The sequence below is a fragment of the Halichoeres trimaculatus genome, unplaced genomic scaffold (genome assembly GCF_033239565.1).
Source record: "Halichoeres trimaculatus isolate MK-OKI-2021-1 unplaced genomic scaffold, fHalTri1.1 fHalTri1_scaffold_5, whole genome shotgun sequence".
NCBI lineage: Eukaryota > Metazoa > Chordata > Actinopteri > Labriformes > Labridae > Halichoeres > Halichoeres trimaculatus.
In genome coordinates, this window is record NW_027437183.1 from 29490080 (window position 1) to 29504180 (window position 14101).

The 14101-nt window shown below is 38.1% G+C and overlaps 3 protein-coding genes across 4 annotated transcripts; 2 read left to right on the plus strand and 1 right to left on the minus strand.

The window, feature by feature from the left end:
- The first annotated feature begins 579 nt into the window (after positions 1-579).
- On the plus strand, positions 580-6256 carry LOC141790588 (RILP-like protein 1). 2 transcript variants are annotated; one of them, XM_074670578.1, is made up of 8 exons: positions 580-1075; positions 2264-2414; positions 3608-3726; positions 3839-4114; positions 4206-4391; positions 4614-4810; positions 4904-5002; positions 5240-6256. In XM_074670578.1, exons 1-8 carry the CDS (start codon positions 785-787, stop codon positions 5331-5333), a joined length of 1413 nt encoding a protein of 470 aa, XP_074526679.1. In that variant the 5' UTR covers positions 580-784; the 3' UTR covers positions 5334-6256. The 2 variants fall into 2 exon arrangements, with proteins under 2 accessions (XP_074526679.1, XP_074526680.1); XM_074670579.1 differs by having other exon boundaries at positions 4647-4810; positions 5240-6253.
- Positions 6257-6956: 700 nt separating this feature from the next.
- Positions 6957-10124, plus strand: rilpl2 (Rab interacting lysosomal protein-like 2). Its single transcript, XM_074670928.1, has 4 exons — positions 6957-7410; positions 7501-7652; positions 9101-9223; positions 9705-10124. Exons 1-4 carry the CDS (start codon positions 7117-7119, stop codon positions 9724-9726), a joined length of 591 nt encoding a protein of 196 aa, XP_074527029.1. The 5' UTR covers positions 6957-7116; the 3' UTR covers positions 9727-10124.
- Positions 10125-10672: 548 nt separating this feature from the next.
- kmt5ab (lysine methyltransferase 5Ab) lies at positions 10673-13981 on the minus strand. Its single transcript, XM_074671270.1, has 8 exons — positions 13831-13981; positions 13547-13650; positions 12682-12829; positions 12327-12537; positions 12134-12221; positions 11868-11927; positions 11482-11672; positions 10673-11220 (listed from the first exon to the last, which is right to left on the minus strand). Exons 1-8 carry the CDS (start codon positions 13838-13840, stop codon positions 11010-11012), a joined length of 1023 nt encoding a protein of 340 aa, XP_074527371.1. The 5' UTR covers positions 13841-13981; the 3' UTR covers positions 10673-11009.
- Between the last annotated feature and the right edge of the window lie 120 nt (positions 13982-14101).

Below are 14101 nucleotides of genomic sequence, written 5' to 3' on the forward strand. Positions count from 1 at the left end.
TATTAAGACATTAGAAGAGCTCAAGCTGCATATTTTACTCCACGATACATAAACAGGCAACATGACTTTTCAGATTAAAACTACAATTTTATCTCTGTCTTTCTTGTCTTTTTTTTTTTAAATACCTATTAAAGGCACAATTTGACTGTATGTAAGCTAGATATTATTATCATGACATGCGCAGATGGACTTAATCAAATTGAGCTGATGCGTTCAATTACAGTTGTAAATATGAATTTTATTTTTCAAACTGCTTAACCACGACGTACATAAGGCCGGTCTCTACAGCGAAAGCCATAGCAGCCTGTTTTTAATAACTGTAGTGTATATCAGGTTACGGTAATGCAAAGAACTGCAATTTTAAATGTTAACTTCTTGTCTATAACACATGTCCTATTTTTAAAATCACAGTTTCAGCACTATTTCCTGTTTAAGAAAGTCGCAGTCAGCCCACACAGGCCCCTTTTCTCTGATTACAATTGTTAGGACATATGACTATAATTTTTTAACCCAAGACAGTCATTAGTTTGTTTTTCCGATACGTGAAATCTGATCCATGCAAGCTTTCGTACGGACTTTGAACGCAGCATGACAGTGACTCAGTGCCCCGGACGTTGGCAAAGTTGTACCTGTCAACAAAGTGATACAAGTCCTCGCTCCCTTTTCTCTCACGCCTCATGGTTCATGGGAACAATTTTTTACTTCAAGAAAGGACCGTTTCACTGTGTCAGTGGTCTTAAAGACATGTTAAATGTTGATGGTGCAGTAAAACCACAGGACAGGCATGGAAACGTGCGTTGTGTCAGCCCTAGACAGACCCGCTGCCGAGCTGACTGTCACCGATGTGTACGACATAGCGGCGGTGCTCGGACAGGAGTTTGAGCGGATCATCGACAAGTTCGGGTGCGAGTCTTTGGTCGGGGTAGTTCCCAAAGTGGTTCGGGTCCTGGAGCTGCTGGAGGCGCTGGTGAGCCACGGGGCCGCCGGACAGGAGGCCGAGGAGCTGCGGAGAGAGCTGGAGAGGCTGCGACAGGAGAGGAGCGACAGATTCAGCCAGGAGAGGAAGCACCAGGAGGTCTGTCTGTGTGTGTGAGTGACTGTGAGCGGGTCTGACTCCCTAAACATGTTTACCTGTGTCTTTACCTGCTGTTGTTTTCTGTCTGTGCACATCTTTATGTCAGTCCGTGGAGGTGCAGTCCTTAAAAGTTAATACTGCGTAACAGTTTCACAGAAAAAGACAGAATGTTCAAAAATACTAAAAGGTTTGAGTTTTGACATCTTATACTTGCTCAGTATTGGATCAGTAATAACCTAGCAATGGCAAATGTCTGAGCCATTTAGTCTTTCTTCATCCTTTTATTTTCATTGTGATAATTATGGATTGATGTTTTGTAGTGTTGAAACAACATAGCTTCAAACTAACAAGGGATGCATGATATTGGATTTTTGCCGATATCCGATTTGCCGATATATTGAAACCCCTTTTGGCTGATACCAATAATCACAAGTTTGTTTGTTTTTTTCACTGTAAAGAAAGCTGAGTCTATCCTGTACTGGAATTTAAATGTTATTCTTATTGTGATGATCTTATTTGTTTGCGAAACACACATAAAACAAGACAAAAAACATTTGATTTTACCATAAATAAGAAATGTATTATTTTTTCAAACTCAAGACATTCAGTATTGAAATACAGAAAAATAATTTCTTTAGATCACATGAACTTTAAATGTACAATGCATTTTTAAACATAACCAAGTTGCATTTGATTATTTTAGAGCTACTGTAACAACCTGGTGACAGACACAGAGCTCTGCAGTGCAAATAAATGAAGTGCTACATTTTATTTAAGGAGCTTATTTTTCAGATGGAAAATAATAATAATCCTAACTGAATAGCACATTATCAGCTGTGCATATCGGCAGAAATTTTCATATCTGCCAATACCGATAAACGTGTTTTTAAGCTTTTATCAGCCGATACCGATATTGTGCCGATAATATCGTGCATCCCTAAAACTAACCCTTACATTTTTCAATAAGTACAAAAATAGTTGAGTGTATAGTATTACCAATTTACATAACTACACAGGGCTGTACTTTACTCAAATACTTTGCTACAATCTCTTTTATAATAAAAATCACAACTGATACCAGCATCAGAAATGTTAAAACATTGGCGAGTTGTTATTGTCAAATGCAGAAACTTTATTGTGTTTTGGTGTGATTTCCATATGTTTTTAATCTGTTTATCCTGTGCTCAGGAGCTGGAGTTGGTGGAGGATGTTTGGAAAGGAGAAGTCCAAGACCTGCTCTCTCAAATCACTAAGCTTCAGGCAGAGAACAAGAAGCTGTTAGTGAGCCTCTCCCTCAAAGAGTCCCCCATCACAGAAGAGGAGCTGCAGAGACATGAGGGTGTGTTGTCTGGCTCTGTGGCATTTTGCTCTGTCTATGATTTCAAAAAAACTTTTTAATCACTACAAATGTGATTTTTTTTTGGTAGTTTCTTTGACATTTTTTGGATACACATCAACAGTTAACAGATCCTCCGTGACATTTTAAAGTCAATGTGAATATGGACATTTTAAAGCAAAGTAATGCAATTTATGAATGAGGTGCTCTCACAGTTTGTGCTGTTCTTGTGGAAAGAAAATGTGCAAACTCCCACATCTTACAATCCCATTGGCATTTGGAAGTTACACTGAATTCTTATTTGAAGTGCAGTAATAAAGGATTGCATTTTCAGATAACTGCAGTGGAGTGTTAGTGTCTTGCAGTTGCATCCGGCCATTTGTTGTTATTGCCACAAATCACATATGTATCAAAGAAAAAAGTCTTGATCTTTATCCTGTACAGGATGAAAAGTTATCAAGAAGGTGTAAATTTACTCTGGAATCTTACTACTTAGACATTTGGTCATGGCTCAGCGTTCCAGTGCAGATCTTGTTATGGGTTTCTCACAGTATTTGTGCCTGTAGCTGATGCATGTTACGCTGAGCGACATATACTGTGCACTACATGTATCTTTCCTGTGCAGTCACGTGAGTTTGTTCAGTGTCTGCTGAGTGCTTTCAAGATGACATGAAATGAAGGAGAGGCTGTGAAGAGAGGCAGCCAGGAGCTTGTAAAGGAGACTATTTTTGAAGCAGGTTGAAATATAGCTCTAGTGTGAGACTGATGGTGGCTGCAGCTATACTTGGGGGCCACAGGTTGCACACACACAAACACACTCACACACTACAAATAAACATATGCATCCACTTAAATGGGCTCTGCATGAAGGAATATTCAGGTCACATAGTTAGTTGCATGAATACATTTATGGCTTCACAAAAGCTTTAATGTTAGAATACCTTGTAAATCTGTTAAAGATTTTTAAGAGACAGCTTTTTGTTATAGATATTTTACCAAGAAAAATCAAATACCAAAACTGTTTTTCCTACCTTTTAGTGATATGATCCTTTCTTTGTTATAAATTGAGAGGTAACAAGTGTTGGTAGTTCTTTTGAAAAGTAAAGGTCTGGATATTTTTCTTACAGCAGTAGTTCAGTCACATGTAATATTATATGTTTGTGAATAGTATCCTGTGCTGTCTGTGATCCCTGCAGGAATGTCAGAGAAGGAAAAACAGATGATGAAGAGGCTAAAAGACTTGGTGGATAAGCAGAGGGATGAAATCCGTGTTAAAGATCATGAGCTGACACAAGTAAACGAGGATGTTGAAGCAGTGAGTATTTTAAAAAGACACCATTCTTACATTAGCACCTGACAAGTAAGATTACAGTTTGTTTCTTTCTGTATAGTTTATGAAGATATGAATAACATTTACTCAACTGTAGCTCCAGATGCAGCAGCATCGGCTGATAAGGATCAACCAGGACCTTCGTCACAGGATAGGTGTGATGGAGTCTCAGGGAAAGGCTCTGATCCAGCAGAGGGCAGAGCTGGAGGCAGCAGCCCAGGCCAGACAGCAGGAGCTGGGGGCTCTGCAGCAGGAAGTGACAAGGCTGAGGAAGGAGCTCCAGGGATGGGGGCTTGAGAGAGAAATCAGTGAAATAGAGGAAACCTCATTTGGTAGATCTGTGATGTCATCATGTACATCATCCCCGAAGAGGGTAAGCAGGAAGAGAAATGATCTTCGTCAGTCTGGCAGATTTTCTGATGACTAAGTAGATCGTTTTTTTGTTTTTTTTGTTTCCAATCCAGTCCTTATCAGCTCCATCAGCTTCCATTAAACCAAACTCGGTGTGGGTGGAGTGTGGGGGGGACCTGGAGTTCATGGCAAACTGCTTTGAGCATGGAAGGAGTCCTTCTCCACTCGTAAAATCATCACATGAAGCAAATAATAAGAAAAACAGAGTCAAAGAGGAAGACACATCAGTTATACTAGAGGTAAAGCCTCAATTCTCCCCCTGCACAGCAAACCCTCTACAATGCTGTTTATACCACACACAAAGCATTAACACTTTGTTGGTGTGCTGTTGCTGTCTTTTCTGCATTTAAATTCTTTTTTTTTTATCTTAACTTCCAGTAAATATCTGTTTATAAGGGTACAAATGCTGGACTCAACTATCTGTTTCAGAATCGTTGTCAGTGTGTGTCTATGTTATTCAGCAGAATGAACTGAAAGCCTTTCTTGAACTGCAGACAAGTTCAGCTGAAACAAAGCCAGAGGAGGAGACCGACAGCTCAGAGGAAGATTCAGACAAACCTCGCTTCACCCTGCAGGAGCTGCGCGATGTCTTACAGGAGAGAAATGAACTTAAAGCTGAAGTGTTTGTGCTACAGGAGGAGCTTGCATATTATAGAAGGTGCAGTTTTGCCCAGAAGTAATGATCTGACTTCCTGTGATTTTATATTTGACTGATACAAATTGTAAAAGTTTCTTCTTCCATATTCCTTAGTGAGGAGAATGAGGATGACTTCAGCTCCTTTGTTGGTGCTTCATCCCCAACAGCATTGTCGACTTCTACTGATCAGCCTGAATCAGGAATAAAACGGCTGTAAGTAATTCTGCCCGTACTCCCAGATTTGCTTTTTCCTGTTAAATGGAACAGAATTTCCCAAATCTCATAAATATTAAAATAATATTCTTAAATTTGTATAATGTAAGTCTCAACAACAAATGCCCACTCACTTCAGGTCAAAAAAAGTTTAATGTTTATACATTCAATGTCTTCTTTAATTTTCTACCAACTGTATTTCATTTTTTCACTAACTCCCTCATCCTCTTTGCACAGGATCTTCACAGCCATCATGCCAATGGTGGCAGCCGGTTTGCTTGCCGACGACCCCACATTGTTACCAATCAGACGTCTTGTTTCTTTTGTATAAACTTGTATTTTTGAGTTAAAATTCTGCTTTTATTTGCTGCACTTTATAACAAAGCTGGGCAGTCACCAGTTTTGTTTCTCTCAACATCTACATATCAAAATGAACTGCTTTAATACATGTTTTTTTTATCTCTTAATATGGGGATGTTTCTACTCTCAAAACTTTTATGAATTAGTAAATTATTTCTGTCATCTCTGGTTTAAGCTTCAACAAACATTGTAAAGTAATTAAGCTATTCAAGAGCTTTAAATGAATCTTAACAGCAAAAGTATCTGACTAATGTGTATTTGGACTGTTACTGCTCCATACATCCATCAGAGATCATTTGATAAAGCATCACTCCCTAAAAATATGAAAAAGCTTTGCATATTGTTCTTCAAGGTTTCTGGGTTTTTTTCAACAACCATTTCTAATGCTTGAGACAAAAACTAGTCTTGTCAATGTGTACACTAAGTCCAAGAGCACCTGTTATAAGTATTCTCCAGAGTATGAACTGTGGTTTTGACACAAAAAAAATCTTGTATTTTCTGAACTGTGCCATCGTGTTACAATGAGTTTAACTGAAAAAGTGTGTCTTCTATTTTTAGAATATATCTGATATTTTTATATTTTTTTTCTGTTTTTAAGTATCATGGTCTTTTAAGGTGCTTCACCAATAATACTGGTTGGAATCTTATTTGAATAATTATAAATGATAAAAGTATCTTCCATCTGAAAGGATGGTACTCTTATCTTCACATTGGGTAACTTCATATTTTTATGCATCATTCTGTTCCATGCCCATAGTAAGTCCTGGAGAAGTTAATGTTGAAAATGACATCTATCCTGCTTTGCGTCCTTCTCAGATAATTCATATGTGCAAAAATAATGTAAAGAACATATGTACACATATAAACACATGTACCAAAAGTCAAAGTGTTGATAAGCTGCATATGGGAAATGAAGCTTGGTCAGAATTAAAAATAAGGTTTATTTTTCAATGTTTTGAGTGTTTTATTGTGTTACTATCAGTTACTGATTAAGCCCAAGCTGATATACTGAATACTGGTAAAACTCTTTTCATTAATTGTAGTTTTGATCGTTTCTAGTATTATACAGACCAGTAAACAGGTCCTTTATATTTTAAATCCTTATTTTTATAGAAAAATTGTCGCAAAATTTCAACACCCAAATATATTTTTGTCTGCCATTCAGTATCCTAAATGTCTGTGAACTTGCCTTCAAGCTGTTCGTATGGCAAGAAAGCTTTACAGTAAAGATACTGACACAAAATTCAACAGTTTGTGACTCTAACAGTACTAGTTTTTGATACTGTTAGAGAATTAATGTTCAAGACTAAACCTCCACTCGTGTCTTTACATGAAAATTTAGGTGATCCCTGTTATGGGGTTCGAAGTATGGTTCGAAGGTACCACTAGGGGTAGGTGTTAATTCCAATGAGATCACGTGCCTTCTCACCTGAACCTGACGAGTTAAAAACAGAGCAATGTGAATCGTAAAGTGAAAAAGCCAGTATGGAGTGAATCATCTTGATGCGTAGAGGATCTTTGTACTCACCTGTCGCTAGGATACTTTGCCCTCCTCTGCTGTCCATACAGTCACGTTATTGGTGGATGAGTGATGGGGGAAGTGCCGTTGCCCTGGAAGTTTGTTACCTTCTGACTGTAAAAGTGTTAACTGGAGACCGTAAGAGCCCTAGCGCAGTTTTATGGTATTTTTTGTCTTAGCTTGGTGTAGAAAAATAGTTTATTTTAGGCATTTGTAGGACTCGAATCGTTCCGTCATGGAGTTTGGTGAAGAGTCATCGCCCGCTCTGGCTTTTGAGAAGGACGCTTTCGAGCTCACAGTGGAAGATGTTTACGACATTTCGTATGTGATCGGTAGAGATTTACTGAAAATAAGCAGCACAGGCGAAGAAGTGTCGGATTTACAGTTCAGAATAGTCCGCGTTTTAGAAATGTTCGAGACTTTGGTCAACAAATACAACTTGTCTCTGGAGGAGCTTAAAATGGAGCGGGACAACTTAAAGAGTGAACTGGACAGGATCATAAAGGAGAGCTCATCCGGACAGGCCACAGTAAGTGGACGCGTTTTCTGCCATTCAGTATCTCTCACATAAATGAGAGCACTTCTAATTTGTTTTTCTGCTTGTGTCTTGAAATTAAAGCAAACGGCGGGGCCAAACCAGCTGGTGGTGGACCTGACAGACCCCAACAGACCGCGCTTCACCATGCAGGAGCTGAAGGAGGTCCTGCAGGAGAGGAACCAGCTGAAGGCGCAGCTCATGGTGGCCCAGGAGGAGCTGCAGCTGTACAAGACGTGAGGAGTAGAGCCTCTCACTTAGGCACTGAGACTAAAGTTTCCGTGGTCATCACGTGGCTTTTCTTCTTAACACAATGTTTTCTCACCCTCTATTTCCACACACGAGGAAGTCATGGTATAAAACTATACAACCTATTGTCGAACAGTTTGTGTTGTTGTTAACTATTAATCCCTTAAAAAATACAAGGAGTAGGACAAAACATTAAATCATGGGAAAAAAAAAAAAAAAGAAAAAAAAGAAAAAGAGAATTCTAGTGGTATTTATGTGATGTCCGCTCCATTCATGTACTTGAGGATGGCAGATCATTAAAAAACACTTCTGCCTTCTAATATTACCTACTGCATCCTCAGAAACAGCCACACAGCTGATTTGCCACCTTGCATGCATGAACAACTGAACCTTAGCAATGCAATTTGCACAAGCAGTTGCATTGTGTTTTACAAAACTGTGTTAAACCCTTTTATTTTTGAGTGAAACATCAATTCCAAACCAACGATAGAGATTGTACTTTACAGATTATCTGTAGATCTCTACATTGGCAGTACCTAACTCTCACAAACACTACCAAGACTACTCCACTTGTATCCTGTAATGATGCCTCATGTTATTTTTCCCATCTGCAAGATTCATAAACCTGAATTTGTCAGTCATTTGAATATTTATCTGACTAGCAGTGCATTAAATGTAGTTATAAATTTCCAACAGCTCTAGGCCTTTATGTTTATACTTGTATAACTACACTTTTACTACCACTTGAAATTAATGTTAGGCCTGAAAATACCACAAATTTAATTGATGCTCATAACTAATTCTTTGTGGTATTTATGGACTGAAATTGTTCCAAATTCCTTAGTTCATACTTATTCGTCGTACATAACATTTTCAGCCTGTCACCACATTGTTTTTTGCATGTTTTGGGATGATTATTCACCCTAAAACATCTGTTCCTAACATGTTAAATCATAATTTCTAATGAAATTGTTAGAAACACAAGATGGCAGAGAAGTGCAACTTGAGCTCTTCTTTTGAATCTGGGAAGAGGACTTTAGAATGTTAGTTTTATTCCAGGACATCAAATGTGGCACCAGATTTGTGAAATGAACAGGAGACCGGTCACCAACTGACTGTGCTCTCAGCTGTTAGGGGGTCTTTTCTATCCTGATGTAGGTACAGTAAGATTTTGAGTCAAATTTCATATTTGTAATGGTTCAAACAGGATCACACAGACTTTGTGTGGGAATAAATGTCATACTCACTGATTGTAATTTGCTCTTTGACTAAAAAATGTGAATTAAAATTACAATACAGCAGAAACTTCAACAGTAGAAATATCATAGGCTGACATGTTGAAGCTGAAATTTGTGCTCCAGGCAGCTAGCTTCACTTTTAAGAAACAGATTTTGTTCTTCTTTCTTAATGACTGTTGTGTGTTTTTTGTCTGCAGCGGGCTTCTGCCACCAGGTGAACCAGCCATGGTGGAGGTGGATCTGAATGCACCAGAAGCTAATGAGAGCAATCCAGATACGCTAAATGATGCAAAAGAGGAGAAGACAACTATAGGCAAACTGTGAGTGAACAGTCTAGAATAGTCTCCTGAAAATAGCACAACAGTTCAGACAACAAAGAAATTGTATTAAGTCATTCAAGGTTATTTCTAGGTACAAGCCTTTATAAGCCGTACACCTCAGTTGGAAAGGTTTCATGTAAAAGTTCAGCAGCAACCACATGATGTTGAAGTAAGCAGGCAGGAAGACTGTTCTCACAGTCTGTCTGCTGTCTCCTAATGATTTACTTGTGACCAAATGAATTCATGCTGATGCTGAGGATGTTTGTGTGAGAGCTGACCGAGAAACAGAGGGAGAAGTAGGAAAGGAGCAGTGAGTATGCCAAAGTGCCTCTGCTGCTGCTGCTGTCAGTAATTACAGACTTCATGACTCAGTGTTGTTTTCCTTAACAGAACCGTTTCACTTGGATGTTCCACATTTACCCCTTGATGTTCCTGAACATTAGCTACTATTCAACTAACTCTCAACCTTTTCTGTTTTTAGGTTTTCATTCAGGCGAAAATGAAAACAACTCTCAAAGAGAACGGACCAAGACAAAGCCAAGCAGGATTTGTCAGCACAACTTTGTGCTTATTTAACCACTTTTACATAGAATATTTTTTTGCATTATGTATTTGTTAAGCCAACAAGCACTGACTTTTGTACTAGAAGTTTAAACCTAAAGTGCTTTATAGTAATAATAGATTTGAAGCATGTTTATGTATTTTTAAATATGGTTTAATGAAGAAAACAAATGAAACTGGAAAGTGTTATTCAAAAAGTAAACAAGCATCAGATCCTGTTGACTTAAAATGAAGTTATTTATAGGCTTTAAGGCTTGATTTTATTTTTTTAACGGACTTTATACATAAAAGAAAGTCTTGATTATGTAATGGGTTGAGGCCCAATCCCTGAAAATTCAGAACAATAAAGGTGTTATAAAATTTGTCTGTATTTTTAGTATCTTACATTCCTTAAAATTTTTGTTATTTTAAGCTAAAAAAGCTGATGGCATAGATATCTATGTGTACATTCCATTCACTGCTTTTAAGCTGGAGACTTCTCATGGATAAATAGAAAGATTTTTTATTCAGATTTACAATATAAGTGAAGTTGATGAGCTTGATCAAAATTGGTCTCACTTTGTGTCAGCTACCCCTTTAGATTCCATTATTTTTCCATAGAGATCCATTATTTTTCACTTAGAGCCACTTAGTGTGATAATGTTAATATAACATTGGCAGACTCCTTTATTCTAAGGTTTAAAAGGTTACTACAGATCCACAACATACTCTGCTCCATTCCCACAAAGCTCCTTTGTTACATATGATTCACCCTTCATCCCATGTTTCCTGTGTATTTCCACACCAGCCATAGTGAACAAGAGAAATGCATCTAAAAAAAAGACATTATTTTAATTTAACAGTATCCTTAACATCAACTACATCTAAAAATAAAAACAAAACTCAGCAGTGTTTATTTCTCAGTTTATAGCACATTGAATAATTTACAGCAGTGACACTAACAGGTCAATCATATTTGTCGCACTACATATCCAAGAGAAATGCTGTTCAAGCTTGTATCAACTTTCTACAATTCAATTGTTAAAAAAAGAAGATTTATAAAAGCACAATAAAAAGAAGATTTGTAGAAAAACACTTTTCATAGAGCTGAAGTTTTAGCTTGTTTTAAAGCAAAAACATTTCTTTTAATAAAAAAAGCATAGTGAAGACTCCTCATCTATCGTTTCTTTTTACACAAAACAGAAAGCACCAATTCATCCGATATCTGAGCACTTGAGGTGAAAACTCAGCATTTGAGCCACGGGTGAGCTAAGATTGAGTCTTTACTGCGATCACCATAGTCATACAGCAGCTCCTCGTCAGCTGCAATGTCTCTGGAGGCCACGAGGATCAGATGAGGGGTCCCATCAATGGGGTGAAGCTTAGTCTGACAGTTTCCTGCTTTACTGTGGTTGATCAGTCTTCCAAGACGACTTGTTTCCTTTGTAGCGTCAACACTGGTTGAAGAAAACAAACAGATTCAAGTGTCACTTTTAAACATCCTAGGAATCTGCAGTGAAAATCGTATTTAAGAAAACTAGGGAGAACTTTCAAATTTCAAAGTACTGAAATGTACTCAAGGTCAATGAAATATTTTCATTAACAGACAGAAGTCATTTAATTTAAAAAAGAAAAAATATAAAGATGCTGCTGTTTCACAAAAAGGAAGACGAGCACCTACCAGCATATTTTAAAATTAAAGTGACAGCTGGACTCACCAGTAAGTTTTAGCTTGGTACTGGAAGTAGTACATGTAACAGCCTGTTTGGGGATCCTGAGCATACTCCGCTTCTCTTTTTTTAGCCTCTTCCAGTCCCAGCAGGTCTCCATGATACTCCACCACATATTCCCCTTTCTTGAAGCCATAATCAGCAAAGATCCCCCTCCCCTTTCCTTCTATGTGTTTCACCTGTCGGCATAAAGCAGTTTAATTTCAACAACAAATTCCACTACTCTGCTGCTTGATCATGGTGGAGATCATTGCATATTAATAGTTTTCAACTTTGAAATGTCAACAAATAAAAAAGGCACCCAAAGTGTGACACAGCAGTAAGCCTACAACATTGAAGGGGGAACAAAATGTTCTTGAACATTCAAAGATTACCTTCATTCCCTTCTCAATGCCTTTCTTTATCAGGTCATCAATGTGTCTGTGTTCTTCATTCTGTTGACAGTTAAAGAAAGTAAGTCAGACTCAGTTAATGCAGAGGTGCATACCATTCAGAGAAATGCTATCACTCAGAAAATAAAAACAACCATAATTAATAGATAAGGAAAAATGTTTGAAATTTTGAGTAAACTGCGTGCAAGTATAAAATTTCTCCCAGTGACTGTTAAAAATGGCATACAAGAAGCAATTTTCATTCAAACCTTTAGCTCTGCCTTGGTCTTTCTGTTACTTCGTCTGATGGGATAAAAGTCTGTGACCAGTCTGTTTTGGGAAGCTTTATTCTCTCCCCTGAAGAAGGAGGAAATCATCTGTAAGTTTTTAGGAAAACAGAATTGTGCACCTTTCTACAGCTCAGCTTAGTGTGGAAGAAGCGTGGTGGCTTTCTGCACTCACTTTTTTGGTCCAAGTTTCCGACCTGGTCTACTTCGGGGCTTGGGTGTTGAAACTTTGCCGTCTGCTCCAGATTTGGCATTCATGCGAGCAGTGGATTCATTTTGCTCCAGCTGATCAGTCACCAGTTCTCTGATTCCATGACACTGTGAAGCTGTTTCAGGCTTTTGCTCTTTGAGTTTAGAACTCTCAGATTTTGTTTCATGAGGGACATCTAAATGAAAAACAAAAAACAAAGAATGACAATAAAAATTAATTTTTTATAATAAGCTAGACAGACATTTTTTGAGCAAATAAAGCTGGGTAGATACATAAATAAACACTTGTGTAAAAAATTTAGAATTTAAAATAAGCGTACCTTTTTTAGGTTTTGACAGCTCAGGGTTCGTAGCATCAGATTCATTTCCCTCCTGGATCAGCATGCTTGAACTGTCGCTCAGTGGGGATCTAGGTTTGCCTTGACTCCTTGAACTCTGGGTAATCAACTGCAATGTACCTACACAATCCTGCAGACATCGTAATTATCCTTGGTTACAAAAATATGCTGCACTGATTTAAAAGCTGTTTTTAAGAGGCAGTTTTCAAAGTCATGTAGATGATTCCCAGCACTTCATTAAACATCTTGTCCTGCTTCCAACCACACGCACCGCCATCTGAACTCAAGATATGGAGCTCAGAGGGGCTCTTTGTATGGCATTTTACAGGTCCAAATTTGAAAACGATTTCCCTAAAAAAGCACTTTGAGAGAAGATAATGAACAAACTGATGAAAACTTTATTGCTAACTCTAAACAGGACTGGTATACATCCTCATGGTAAGAGTGTCTTAACTTGGTAGTGTTGAAAAATGTACAATGGCAATAAAAGAATCACATGTTGGCTGATGTAAATATTCGAAATGTGCATCAGTGTAATTCATAATGTTGATCAGATCACTGGGTGCATGAGCTGCTCAGAGATCCAAAAGCCTAAGTTTCAGCTCAATTAAATCTTCTAAACTAGAGTTATATGTTAAATGAAGGTATGTAATTATAAGCTACCCTTTGACTTAAAACGTGCAAATTTTCAGTTATATTTTACTGGAGTATTCTGCAGTGTGGTTGAGGTCACGGTATAAATGCTGCTCTATCCTTTAGGATAATGCACTCCCATGGACTGCGACGGAAGCGTCCTATATTTTCAGTATGAGAAACTCGGAATGTGATTCCAATTAGTACAACTTACCTCGATAGAAGCTGGTTTGTTTTCTTTTGTCTCCTTCCGTGAGCTTACTGTATTTTCAACACCGTTCCCTGGCTGTCTTTCGTTTCTCAAAACAGTTTTCTTTCCTTTAAAAATATTCATACAAATGAATGCAAGCACTGCTATCTGGTTCACACATTATTCAACCGGCGACTTTTGTTGGTAAACATGCGCATTTATTCAGTCAGGTTAGCATTAGCTGTTAGCTCTCATGCGAGAAGCTACTTAAATTATGTGCACCATATAACGAAAATGCGAACTTTTACCTTTTGCCATGACAAGGCCCAAAATCACAACAATGGACGAGGAGTCTAATAAAATCCTCGCTGTGCTAAATTCACAGTTCTTGACACGACACACATCAGTCTATTCAGCTGTGGCATAGTGGAGAGAGCGTGATGGATTTAAAAACCCAACCGCTCCTCTCATTGGCTCGTCTAACCTCTGTGGGCGGGGCATCAGCATGAAAGTGACGCTTTCGTTGGACGTAGCTCAGGCTGTCACAAAACAGGCTGACCGCAGTACTGTTGGCTTCCA